The 14154-nt window shown below is 42.2% G+C and overlaps 1 protein-coding gene across 1 annotated transcript in view; it reads left to right on the forward strand.

Moving 5' to 3' along the window:
• LOC127182184 (retinoic acid receptor beta) overlaps positions 1 to 14154 on the forward strand; it is a 239412-nt gene that overhangs the window by 93583 nt on the left and 131675 nt on the right. Inside the window, exon 2 of the mRNA XM_051137332.1 lies at positions 13621 to 14015. Within this exon, the coding sequence (XP_050993289.1) occupies positions 13838 to 14015 (178 nt within the window). The 5' untranslated portion in view covers positions 13621 to 13837. The remainder of the gene's footprint in view (positions 1 to 13620; positions 14016 to 14154) is intronic.

Raw genomic sequence — 14154 nt, forward strand, 5'->3', positions numbered from 1 at the left:
GCTTCTCACTGACCATTCCCCCATGTATGAGTGATTTCATGTTTGTTTGTTTAGATTAGTTATGTGTTAGTCCTTCGTTAATAAACTATTGTGCACAAATTACATGAGTTTTGATTCTGATTCTGCCTTGCAAATTAATGTCCCTTTACGATTCCGATTCGAGCTACATGCTCTAATGCAATGGTACTTTAAGAAAGTTATTTTCTGTGGCCAAGAAAATATCATTTCTTAGAGTTGATATAAAGATTATACTGAATGTTCGCTGAGCGAACAGATTAGTTGATGGAAAATTGATTCTGCTACAGTTACTACTGGCAGCTGATATAAGTAATTGTAATTAATCATAATTAATTGTAATTATTTATATACATTTCCCTTTGAGCTAAAATTCGCTACATTATCAATAAACATTTGTAGAATGTTTTTAGAGAATGTTTTAGGATAATATTCTGGGAACTAAAATAAAACCTGCCACTGAAAGCATTACCAGAACATAGCATAATGTTCTCGTAACATTTGTATATATATATATATATATATATATATATAACAATAATGATATACTTTCTTCTGATTTTTTGGATGCCCCAGTTTTATTTGACAGAATCCTGAATCCTAACTTTGTTAGTGTCTTACTGCTGTTTATTTTGACTGCTTTTCTCTTCTGTTTTCTCACAAGTGATGCTAATTAAGTGTTTAAGATATCTTTGGCCTTCACTCTATAATAAAACCATGACACTCTCCCTCTCTGTTTCTGTCTTTATTTCTTGCCTCCATATGAAGGCAGCTACCTCCCAGGATCTTAAAATAACTGCAATCTCTCTTGTTATTATAACAGTCCCCAATCTCCCCTGAACTATTCTCTCTGCCTGCATTAAACCTCCCCACATTTGTCTTGATCTAATCATCAGTGTTCACAAGGGAAATCTATTTCCCATTTCATACTCCTGAACAGATTCACAGCACAACTCTGAACTCGACTGAAACTCTCTTGATCTCTTCTCGTTATTTTTGGGCCTCAGATATTGCTTATGCCGATGCTTCTGTACCATTATTTAGATGTTGGAGCTTATGAAACTGTTAGGGCAAGTCTGTCGTTTGAGGAGCCTGATGTGGGGACAGTCCCTCATAACAGTAGCAAGATATAATGTTCTGTTCTACTCTAATTATGCTGCTTGCCTTGAGTAAACACAATATTCATGTTTAGATATCCATAACATACTGCAGGGGCACCACAGACTGTCTACACTCGTACTGGGTGTTATGCTATTTTTCACATATAATGGTTGTGTATTACTTCATAATCTTCCCTGCTGTTTCTCTCATTGCTGTAATGAAGCTAAAATGATTTTGTAATGGATCTCTGGTATCATGAATTAGTAGTCAATCATAGTCAACCTGATGTCAGAGTCCTGGCTTTAACTGATGGATTTATCGATACATATAACGTCAGCCGGTTTAACTGCCTGTTTCCGGGATGTCAGTATCTTTATGTATGGTAAAAAGGGCCAGGTCCTAAAGGGTACTCACAGACTTTAATCTCTTTAATCTTAGTGATAAGAGAGTAAACAATAATGTTTAGGACTCAAGCTTGGTTTGCCACTGTCAAACACTGAGAGAGAAGTGACTGGACTGAGTTTATTATCCGGGAATTATTTCAGGATTCCAGGATTTGACTGATTTTTTCTAAATTGAGATTTCCTTGACATTTTAGAATTGTATTGTTTTCCATTTCCCTGAAAACCAAAATTTCCTCATATTTCCAGGTATTCCATAAGTGTGGGAACCCTGTAGTCGGGCTATCACATGCACAGACTTGCCATTGTTTAACTAACATACAATAACATAGTCAGTAGTAAGTAACACTGGTATAAAAACACGGCATTTGCATTTCTGTGTGATTTTTATCTAACGATGAAGGTCAAATTATTAAATGGTATGTTAAAATCACTGCAGGAACCGAGGAGCAGGACCTGCTCAGTCATGGGTACTGAAAGTGAAAGAGTGCTTTCATTCTCTCCCCCAATTCCTGCAACTTTCGGGTTACAAGTTCAACTCTCTGAAAACATTAGGCTACAACTGGTCACATGGTATACTTGTAGTTGGTTTATAGGCCATCACCTCATGTCCCAAACACTTTTAGTCTCATTATCTTTGTAATCACCCTAAGATGCAGCCAAACACTAATCCTAACTCCAATTCTCCCTTGAAACCTCTATTTATGACATTTAGGACAAGCCAAAATAGGGCTGCAGATGGCAGCTGATACTTTAAGCGACAGCAAGGCCTCAGCACAGACCCAAGATCCAGGAAATAGTCACTTGAGGTGCATTAGCCATCTCGCTTGTTTTCCAAAACATTGTCACTGGATGCATTAGAAAACTCAGAGGCCAGATAGACAGCGTGGTCTAATTGGTCTATTTTTGAACCTTTTTCTATATAGTACAGAAGAGGTATAAAAGCCTAGAGAAGGTTGAAGATTGGCTGTAAACAGGCCTGGAGTGCTTGCGGTGACCAGAAGAACATGGGCAATGACAGTTATACAACCACACCTCCTTAACGTCAAGTTACAAATTCCCAAGAAATAGTCACTCAAAATGCATCCACCAAAGATGGCATGGGCTGTATTATGTTCCCAGAGCACTCATTGGATACATTAGCCAAATTTTGGTGTGGTAGTTTTCATCCTGTAATTGGTTTGTTTGTCAAACATAGGAGAGATGTCTTTGAGGGACGTCAGAGCTATAAAGCGACCGTGCCGGCTCAATTAAGGCATACGAGAGGGCAGTAAACATACCTGTTGCACTCATGTAAAGAGCCCCTTAGAGAAATACGAAAGAGACATGACAGCAGAGGAGGTCTGAGCCATAATTACACATTTACCAGTTAATGTCTTTCACCCATCTTCCTCCTCATCCCCTGAACAGCTTTAACTCTTAGCTAATGGCTTGTGCTGCAATTGCAAACCAGATCCAGAAAGTTATCTCAACAATGCCAAAACCCAATTGCATTCTCAAAATCTAATTGCGTTCTTCAGTGTGATTAGTGAACTGTATTTCAGAGCTCTCTGCCCTGATTTCATGTCTTATATTTACCCATATTAGATTCATTGGAGAGCACTTTTGTGAAAATCTCTTCTGAGCAAAAGACCCCAATAATCTCATGAGTATCTCCTCCAGAATTTCAGAAGAGATCTCAACAATGTCTCTAACCTTTATCCACCCCCTTTGTTTGCACTGACCATTCAGACTAATTTTATAGCTCCAAACTCTATACTTTACATTAATATTTCTATTATTTTTGCCTGCTTTTCCTAAAGTTACACAACTGCACACATCTGAAAAGCAGATATCATTAGACTGTAGGTTATGAGATCCAACACAGTGGTGAAATTTGAGTTTTTATTTGGGGAATCATTAAAGAAACAATGGTAAATAAGTGTCAGCCATGTGAAAGATGACTGTTTGTTGGGGAGCTGAAGGGGTTTATTTACTCTCACTTAAACTCAATTTCACCTCACGCTAAACCCCTTCATCCCTCCTCTCTTGATTTCGAATATTTGGCAGACACTCAGATAGTAGGCATGAGCTTGTAGCTGTTCTCTTATCAGTACTGGTTAACACAACCATGTCAAAAAAGAGAGTGTCTCTCTCTCTCTCTCTCTCTCTCTCTCTCTCTCTCTCTCTCTCTCTCTCTCTCTCTCTCGTTGTCTCTTTCTCTAAGGCATTTCTTGTATCATGCATTCCCCTCACATAGCAGCCAGCTCTAAACACTTCATATAAGGTGATTGGATATAGCAAACATGAAAATGTTCATGTCTGCAGCGCGTGAGACAGAAATCAAACCCTGTTCCGCTCACTTAACTCATTCACTCTCCCAGTCGCCCGCTGGGAATTACTTCAGTTGAGAGTCGAGTGTCTCTTATCAGCTCCTCAAGGTTCCAATGACAACAAGACACGTATTTCACATGCAGTTACACAGTCAACCATAAACATGCAGAGGAGATGGAGGTGTAAATTGTTGTCATTTATGGGTACTGTATTCTCTGTACTGTTTTTGAAAAAGGTTATTATCAAATATAATCAAACTAAAACTAAGGCGAAAAACCATACTCTGTCCATAGGCTCTGATTTGGTTCAGTGTTGTTGGCATGGTAATCAGTGTTTATCGTTTTTGTTTGTTTGTTAGTTTGTTTGTTTTTTGAGATTCAACATGCAGTTGATTCATATAATATAATTACTAAATATATTTACTAAAACGAAAATATAAGTTAAAAAATAAATAAACTGAATTAAAATGAAATTAAAAGTCAGATTAGATTAAAATGCTATTAAAATTAAATACAATTAGAAAACTATAATAACCTCTGGTTAAAAGTGTTTGGTTAGGTAATATTCTTAGTAACACGATTGTGATTTGTTTAACCAAGGGCAGAAACATTGTTACAGAAGTGGCGCACAGGGGACATGCATTGAATACTGAAGAGCAAAGCCTGTCTTGCTCTCTCTGCGCAGTTAGACTGGGGTATTATCTAGGGGCTGTTAATTATGAAGTGTGGTTACACATCACTTTAACTGCACCCTAACTGCAGATTAGTGCATTATGGCTGCTATTATCCTGACACAGTTTATAACTCTGTTAAACAGGATTTAGTATCAGGGCTGAGACAGCGTCGGTTACCTCTCCTCCCTTTTCATTTGTCGTGTCTCTTTACTGGAGGAGAAGACATCCACTGTGAAAAAGGAACCAGGGCCCAGTTGCATGAAAACCCTTCAGTGGTTTGACAGTGGTATCCTTGAGGGGTACAAAAAAAAAAAAAGTCCCAGAGGGAAAGGATTTCTTGCAACTTGCAACAAACGTCTTAACTGTCACCCTTACCTTTTTATGTTTATGCTAATAATTAGAACATGTTCTTTTCACATTGCACTCCGGCAGTGCCCAGCTACTCAAAATCCCAGTGTCACAGAGCTCAACTCACATAGTTTTCCATTAAATGACAATTATATTTGTCCTCAACCATTGTTAATGCACTCGCTGACTTCACCCTATAGGCTGCAAGGATACATTGTGCATAGACTTTTTTGCAGTAATACGTTTTTATGGCACATTTACAAAAATTGCATATACATTGCCATGTCTAATATTTCTGTTTATGCTGCTGCACCTTTTTTTTTTTACTCAGCAACAACACTTTGTTAAAGTGAATTTTTTTCTGTATGGTGATTATAATCACTATTTTGAACTGCAATGGTGCAGTGGACTGGGGGGAGGCGGGGGTTACTAAAGAGGTTATGTGGCATACTTGAGTATGTTTAAGGGTAAGAAAATGGATAAATGGAGGTTACTGTCAGGGTATCTAAGCAGCCATAGCAGCTTATTCTCTGAACATAACCTGCTCCAGCGTAGGTTCTGTTACAGTGTGAACTTGTTTTTTACAGTTTTAAACATTTAAAACAAAAGCTGCTGAAAACTGCTATGTATTTTTAGCTTAAAAAAAACAATCCGCCAGCGCAGGTTTAGATGCTTACGGTTGATGCTCAGGAAGGAAATGAAGATCGCTGAATAAAGGCTTGGATTTGGTTCTGTTCCCCACAGTCATATGGATTCTGAATATTTGGATTACAGAGCACAAATAAAATTGATACATTTTGTTATTATGTTGCGTTTGTGGTGTATTTTATGGTTCTATTGTCAGTCACATGTCGGAGAAAACACCTTTTGTGCCTTATGGCAAACAAGGTAAATATTACATAAGTAATGATTAAACGATTGCAGAAATGTTATTCATTTTAAAGGTTTAAAGTGTAGTCTTGATTAACAGTGTGTATTCTTCTAAAGGAGTTGGCAGCAGAAATCACAGAACAAAATGTATACAATTGAATACAATTAAAAACATAATGCCATTGATATGACAGCTGAATACAATAATAATAAAATTAATGCAGAGAATTAAGAATTCAAAATGATTCTTTTGTAAGTCTGTAAAATTCATGCATAAATAATTTACATTTTAAGTGTTGTCAATACGTCAGTATTGTATGTTTAGATGCTGTAAATATGTCAGTATTGAGTGTTTTAATATCTGTAAAAACATTTTACAAAATACGTATGTATTATCGTGAGATAACCTTGAACCTGTTGACGAGACTCCAGTGGGACAGATTGTGCACAATATTATGTATTATTACAGTACAGTTATATAATATACAGTATTACAGTATAGTACTGTATAGTATAAAATAATAAAGGAAAATATTTTAAAATGATAACACAACCATCAATTAGGTGGTGATATGCACTGAGTATGTAAATCGCCACTGAACAAAAGAAGAAGAAAGTAGTTGTAACGGAGAGTGAGAGACGAGAGGCGAGCGGATCCATCTGCAAGCTTTTATTAATTCGACGAGGCAAAGACATGGTCCAAAAACAGGCAGGGTCAAAACAACAGCAAACAGGTATGTCAGGGCGAGGCACAATAGAAGTCCGTGAAGCAGGCGTGGGTCGATCCGTCACGAACGTAATCCGTAAAGAGACAAGGGAATAATCCGTGAAACGAGCTAGAGTCCAGTAGGCAGGCGGCGAGACAGACGAGATGAGAAGGCCAGGCGAGGGAACTAAACACAGGGAACTAGGAACTCGGGAACAAGGAAACTAGGAAACTACAATAACCACAGCGATAAAGACAACAACAATATGTGGCTTGCATGGGGAAAGACCGGGGCTTTTATAGCGCCGCTGATTGGTTACAGGTGCTGACCCAATCAGCGCGCTGAATGGCGGGGAATGTAGTCCGGGGTGTAGTGCAACAGTCTGAATGTTGTGACAGGGTGAGAGCGACATCTGGTGGTGAGCGGACCGCAGGTCACCGACCAGATTCATGACATAGCCCCCCCCCAAAGAGCGGCTTCCAGACGCTCCAACAGAACAATAGTCCAGGGGAGCGGTGGGGCGGGAGCGAGACAGGGCGAGGGCTGGAGGACCAGTTCCATGCGGAGGACCCGGTGATTGAGGCAGGACCGGCAGCGCAGGAACCCTCCAGGGCAGAGCAGGAAGCGCAGGAGCCCTCCAGGGCGGAGCAGGAGGTGCAGAAGCCCTCCAGGGCGGAACAGGAGGCTCAGGGGCCCTCCAGAGCAGAGCAGGAACCCGCGTCATGGACTGGGACCTGGGGAGAGTAGGGATAGAGGAGGCAGAGAGAATAAGGAGAGAAGCAGAAAGTCCAAAGGATAACACCGCCTCCATAGGAGGTTCTACAGCCAACGCTGACAACTCTGGAGGCATTGCCGCAGTTTCTCTGACGGGGAAGGCCTCTGGAGCTGACTTGAGACCAGACGGGACCTCTGGAGCAGACTTGAGACCAGACGGGACCTCTGGAGCAGACTTGAGACCAGACGGGACCTCAGGAGCAGACTTGAGACCGGACGTGACCTCTGGAGCAGACTTGAGACCGGGCGGGACCTCAGGGGCAGACTTGTGAACAAATGTGACCTCAGGAGCAGACTTGTTAACAGACGTGACCTCCAGGGCAGACTTGTGAACAGACGTGATCTCAGGAGCAGACTTGTTAAGAGACGTGACCTCCAGGGCAGACTTGTGAACAGACGTGACCTCAGGGGCGGACTTGTTAACAGACGTGACCTCAGGGGCGGACTTGTGAACAGACGTGACCTCAGGAGCACAGTGTGCAGCCCACACACACCAAATGGCAACCGCCATTAAGGGAAGAGCAGTGGCGGGTGGCAGGACCTCTTTAATGGTGGATTTTGAAGGTGTTGATGCCACTGGGATGTTTGCTGCCCTCACTGACACTAGTGGTGGGTCCAGCACGCTGGCCATCATGATAGGCCGTGACCTTGGGATGTCAGACGAGACATGGTGAAGCTCTGGGCGGTCAGACGAGACGTGACTTTGCTCTGGACAGACAGACGAGACGTGACGAGGCACTGGGTGGTCTGACGAGACATGGCGAGGCTCTGGGCGGTCAGGCGGGATGTGACTTGACTCTGGGCCGTCAGGCGGGACGTGACTTGACTCTGGGCCATCAGGCGGGACGTGACTTGACTCTGGGCCGTAGAGACCGGCTGAGGCCTGACTTGGCTCATGGAGACCAGCTGTGGCTTGGCCTGGCTTGTGAAGACCAGTAGTGAACTGACTTGACTCATGGAGATCAGCAGTGACTTGACTTGGCTCGTGAAGATCAGCGGTGACCTGACCTGGCTCGTGAAGATCAGCAATGGCTTGACTTGGCTCGTGAAGATCAGCAATGGCTTGACTTGGCTCGTGAAGATCAGCAATGACTCGACTTGGCTCGTGAAGATCAATAGTGACTTGACTTGACTCATGGAGATCAGCGATGACCTGACTTGGTTCGTAGAGACCAGCTTGACTCAGGAACGACAGCTTTGACCTTGCTTGACTCAGGAACCACGGCGGTGACCCTGCTTGACTCAGGAACCACGGCTGTGACCTTGCTTGACTCAGGAAACATGGCTGTGACCTTGCTTGGCTCAGGAACCACGGCCTGACTTGACTTAGGAAGAGCGGGTCTGACTTGACGCAGGAAACACAGCTCTAACTTAACTTGACACAGGAACAATAGCCGTAACTTGACTTGACACTGGAACAGCAGCTGTAGCTTGACTTGACTCTGGAACAACAGCCGTAGCTTGACTTGACACTGGAACAGCAGCTGTAGCTTGACTGGACTTGGAAACTTGACTTGGCTCAGGAAATGCAGCTGTAACTTGACTGGACTTGGAAACTTTACTTGACTCAGGAAACACAGCTGCAACTTGACTGGACTCTGAAACTTGACTTGACTTGAAACGCAGCTGCAACTTGATTTGGCTCAGGGGTGGCAGCTGTGACATAACGGAGCTCCGTGTTTGCCGCCATTTTGTGAACGGGCTCCGTCGTCGCCGCCATCTTGTGCGCACGCACTAGCGCGACCGCCATCTTGCGAACGGGCACCGCTGTTGTCGCCACTTTGTGCACGGGCTCCGCTGTCGCCGCCATGGTGTGAACGCGCACTGGCGCGGCCGCCATTTTGTGAACAGGCACCGCAGTCGCCGCCATTACATGAGCGCGTTCCGACGCGGCCGCCATTCCACGTGCTGGTTGCGCAGCCGGCATCACTGAGATGTCGCATTCCTCCTCCGCCACACCCACAGTGAAAAATGAACCCACGCACAACAATGCAAAGTCCAAGAAAGCAGCCAGTGATGAACGCGGACCCTCGCGTCTTAGTCTCGCCTTTAGAGGCTCATTAACGCCATCACAAAAGATTTCAATAATAATACAGTCCGGGAGAGTAGAATAGTTTGCTATGGCCAGAAATTCACGGATATATTGCTCGAGTGTGCGTGGTCCTTGTCTTAATCTTAAGAGAATGCGATCTGAGTCCATACCTGTCGAATGTCTGGGGGTGAAGCTGCTGGATCCTGTGGTGACAGAGTATTCTGTAACGGAGAGTGAGAGATGAGAGGCGAGCGGATTTATCTGCAAGCTTTTATTAATTCGACGAGGCAAAGACATGGTCCAAAAACAGGCAGGGTCAAAACAACAGCAAACAGGCATGTCAGGGCGAGGCACAATAGAAGTCCGTGAAGCAGGCGTGGGTTGATCCGTGGCGAACGTAATCCGTAAAGGGGAGAGACGAGGGAATAATCCGTGAAACGAGCTAGAGTCCAGTAGGCAGGCGGCGAGACAGACGAGACGAGAAGGCCAGGCGAGGGAACTAGGAACTCGGGAACAAGGAAACTAGGAAACTACAATAACCACAGCGATAAAGACAACAACAATATGTGGCTTGCATGGGGAAAGACCGGGGCTTTTATAGCGCCGCTGATTGGTCACAGTTGCTGACCCAATCAGCGCACTGCATGGCGGGGAATGTAGTCCGGGGTGTAGTGCAACAGTCTGAATGTTGTGACAGGGTGAGAGTGACCAGATTCATGACAGTAGTATGGCACACTTTTTCTTAGCATCTTTTTCCATGGTGACACATCCATTTGTTGTTCTGTTGAAAAATGTCTTGTGTGTTAACCATAAACATACTCTGGGTTGATTAAACTTACTCTGGATGCATATTTGAAACCAGCATATCACAAGCTTTGGGTTAATCAACCATGAGTTCAGGTTATATGTGAAGTTAACTTTGCTTTCTGGATTACCACGAAAATTGGACAGGGACAAATAAAAAGTCATTCTTTTAGAAGATGGAAAAAGAAAAAGAAAAAAAAGCACTCTCCAAAACCACTGTGACCCATCAGCCACTGTTGAGCACAAGATGAAGCCAGGCAGGATTTTAAAAAATAAAATAAAATAAAATAATAAATTATGAAGATAGTGGAAATGATGAAAAAAAAAAATGAAAATATTGTTCCCCTTTGAGAAAAAACAAGATGCTATGTCACTGAGTCGATGCTATGGGAATGCCTCTAACCAATTCAGTTGGTTCACAGCAGTCACATGACGCACAAGCCGTGCCATAAAAGGGCACCTGCATAATGGAATCCCCAGCTTCTTCGTCTTCAGCAAGCCGTTTTGTTTGATGTTTAACAGGGGGTTTAAAAGGTGTGTGCCTCGTTTTTTTTTAACTAGGGATGATGGATGACAGAACTAAGATTGTGAAGATCAGAGGTTGAGGAGGGTTTTGAGATAAGAATGCCCTATCTCAAACTTCACCTGCTCAGGAGTTCGCAGGCTGAGAAAAATCCACTTGCTTTTTGACTGTCCACTACAGCACTGTGCTGGAGGTGAGACAATAGATGTGTGATATGCTCCCTGTTGCAGTGGCCTCCATGTGTGACTGTGCCAGTGCTTTCCTATGTATGCTTTTCCTGGTGGTAGAGTTTAAGGCATTGCACTCGTCACACGCTTGTTCAGGACCCCATTGGTGTCACTTTTTGATGCTCAGGGTAACCCTTTAGCATCACTTTTCGACATGCAGCGTCCTCCATTGCTTTCAGTTGTTTGCCTTATGCGTCAGATCAAGATGCATTTAATGGTTTGCATGTTTTTGTAAAAATAGGAATCATTTTATATAAAGTAATACTTTCATAGATGTTTTGGAGCATGTAACCCTACCACTACCCTAAACCTACCCACTTCTGAACAATATAAAACAGGCAAATAAAAGTACAGTCACAGCTATTTATTGCAAAAACTGACCATAAAAAGCAGTATAAAAGTATTACAAGCAAGCTGTGTTGCAATCCGATGCATTGTCACTGGGCCGGTACCCTAAGGAACAAAAGTGAAAAGGTACAAATATGTACTTTTAAAGTACTAATATGTGCCTTTAAGGTACCAATATGTGTTTTCAAAGTACTAAAATGTACCCTTAAGTTACTAATATGTACCATTTAGGGGTAGGTACAAACATGTACCTTTTCACTTTTGTAGAACTGTACAGAACTGTACCTTTTTTCTGACAGTGTAGGTGGTGGAATCCTTGTCATTTACTGTACCAGTCACTACACATGAAGATAATTTAATCTCAAAACAGGGTAAATGTGAAGACGTTTGAAAGAAAATGTAGAATGTTTACAATATTTCTGAAAAAACTCTGTTGTCTTTGCACCCAAAAGCACAGCAATCTTGGTACTGCAACTACAGTAAGCCTCAATTACTATACTGCAAGTTGCTTTGGATCTGCTGCATAACAAATAACTCACTCTTTCTGGTCTGATGTTAACTTGTTTCATGCTATCCCAGATCTCTCGTTTGTGCACCAATGTATGATGAAATACAGATGATCAATCTTTCAAGGGTAAGCGAACATTAAATGAAGCACATGCATAGTGGAACATTGATCTCAAAATCCATTTACAGTTGTGAGTAACATTTCAGATGAATGAGGGATTGGAGAACATTAACATTAGTGAGTGGACATATTTCCTGCACAGGCTTTCATTTTGTTTCATTTCTATTGGTCTCAGATGCTATTTCAGACACATTACAAGTAGCATCGCCTCTGCTAAGACCCAGGGTTAATTTATCAGGTTCATTTTGCTGGTTTAAAAAAACAAGCTGGCCTGAATACGTAGTTTACAGAGTGCCTTTCAAGACCTCAAGGTCACTTTACAAGAAACAGTAAAGAACAGCATTAAAATGTCAAAGACTATTGCAGAACTAAAACAAAGAAACAAAGTTAAAGTTGCATTAACAGTACAGAATCAAAGAATTAGAGGTCAGAACAATTAAAGTAACTGTAAGAAAAGTTTTAATCAGAATTTTAAAGGTCTGAATCTCTGAGGTTTCACAAAGAGATTGCAGAAGATTGTTCTCTTCTGGATTTACTCAAGTGAATGATTAATAAGCTCGTAGTGTTAGAATGCCAGTGTGTAATTCAAACGCAACCCATAACAAAGCGTTATGGCAGTGACGTCTCTTATAGTCTGGCGGCACATTAAACAATAAATGAATGAGTGATCATTACAAAAGTGCACATCAAATTCGTTGAACATGAAAGCTCAAACTTGTGTATGAGGTGCTAGAACAGACCTAAACACAAGCACCCTCTCCACCCTCAATGCGCACTTCTGCTGAGCCCAGACTGAAGCGAGCTCTCAATCAATCCATCACATTTATTTATACAGTGCTTTTTACAAAACAGGTTGTGTCAAAGCAACTTTACAGTATTAAATAGGACAATAGTGTGTCAATAATGCAAAAGTTCCATATTGGGCTGGTCTGGGCTGGGTGTGGACTGGAAGTGTTCCCGGTTCCGGCTGACCTAATTAATGCAGCCTAACAATCCTTTAACGGATTTGGATTATAGAAATTAAATGATGTGCAGGCCAAGTTAAAGAGATGGGTAGATTTAATCTGACAGAGTGTGTCTGCCTCCCGAACAGTGTTAGGTAGATTGTTCCAGAGTTTGGGTGCTAAATAAGAAAATGATCTGCCGCCCGCAGTTGATTTTGATATTCTAGGTATTATCAAATTGCCAGAGTTTTGAGAATGCAGCGGACGTGAGGGACTATAATGCGATAAGAGCTCGCTCAGGTACTGAGGAGCTAAACCATTCAGGGCTTTATAAGTAATTAGCAAGATTTTAAAATCTATGTGATGTTTAATAGGGAGCCAGTACAGTGTTGACAGAACTGGGCTAATATGATCATACTTTCTGGTTCTAGTAAGAACTTTAGCTGCTGCATTTTGGACCAGCTGGAGTTTGTTTATTAAGCGAGCAGAACAACCATCCAATAAAGCATTACAATAATCTAAACTTGAGGTCATAAACGCATGAATTAACATTTCGGCATTTGACATTGAGAGCATAGCTCGGTGGCAAACTTTAGCATTACATCACGAAAGTGCAGACTTTTGAGTGAGTGTTTTTAATCTGTCGTTGTTGTTTTTTAAGGTACCTTGTTTGTGTTTTTGTTGTTTTTTTAGTGTGTATGGTTATGGTTATCTGTTTATCTAGCAGAAGAGTGGTATGATTTTGGTGCCTTTTTTTTTTTTTTGGAACAATGACAGACAGTGGATGGGACTGAAGGAGTGTGTGGATATTCTGTTTAGTGCCGCAGAAATCACACACCACTTTTTAAGAACATCAATAGCTTAATCAGTTATTACCTTCAAATACTGACCAGAAATCTTAATGTGTTTCAGATTACTGTACTACTGAAAGCAATGCCACTGTGTGACAGCAGGCCCAGTCATGTCCTGTGATTGGTGTACCTTGGAGGAGAATATCATGCAGTTCTGCCCCCTGGCACGCTAAGAGCCTTTTGGAGGTTTCTCCGATAGAGATGAGGAAATACGTCACATCTGCCTTGAAGAGAATGAACCCTGATCCTTTCTAATTTACGTTCATCCTCCCCGAGGAATGAAGACGGTGAGCCGAACCCCAGCTTCCAGCTGTAGTTCCACGCTCGTCCAGATGAGGCGCTACAGAGCGGGAGTTTATCCCTTCCTGTTCCCATCAGTCATCAGCTCCCTAAACCTGCCCTCCCCAACACAGACACATAACACCCCCAACAGCAGAGGAAGCCCATCTCCTGTGGGTAAGACCGACCACATTCATTTAGTGCATGTTCTACCGTCATTCACAAATGCCTAAACCTGTGTGCAAGCACCTGAGTATTAACAGCATTTTGACACTGTTTTTGTAAAAGTCCTTCAAGGAAAAGGAGGTTCTATATT

This window comes from Labeo rohita, chromosome 19 (genome assembly GCF_022985175.1).
Source record: "Labeo rohita strain BAU-BD-2019 chromosome 19, IGBB_LRoh.1.0, whole genome shotgun sequence".
NCBI classification, from domain to species: domain Eukaryota; kingdom Metazoa; phylum Chordata; class Actinopteri; order Cypriniformes; family Cyprinidae; genus Labeo; species Labeo rohita.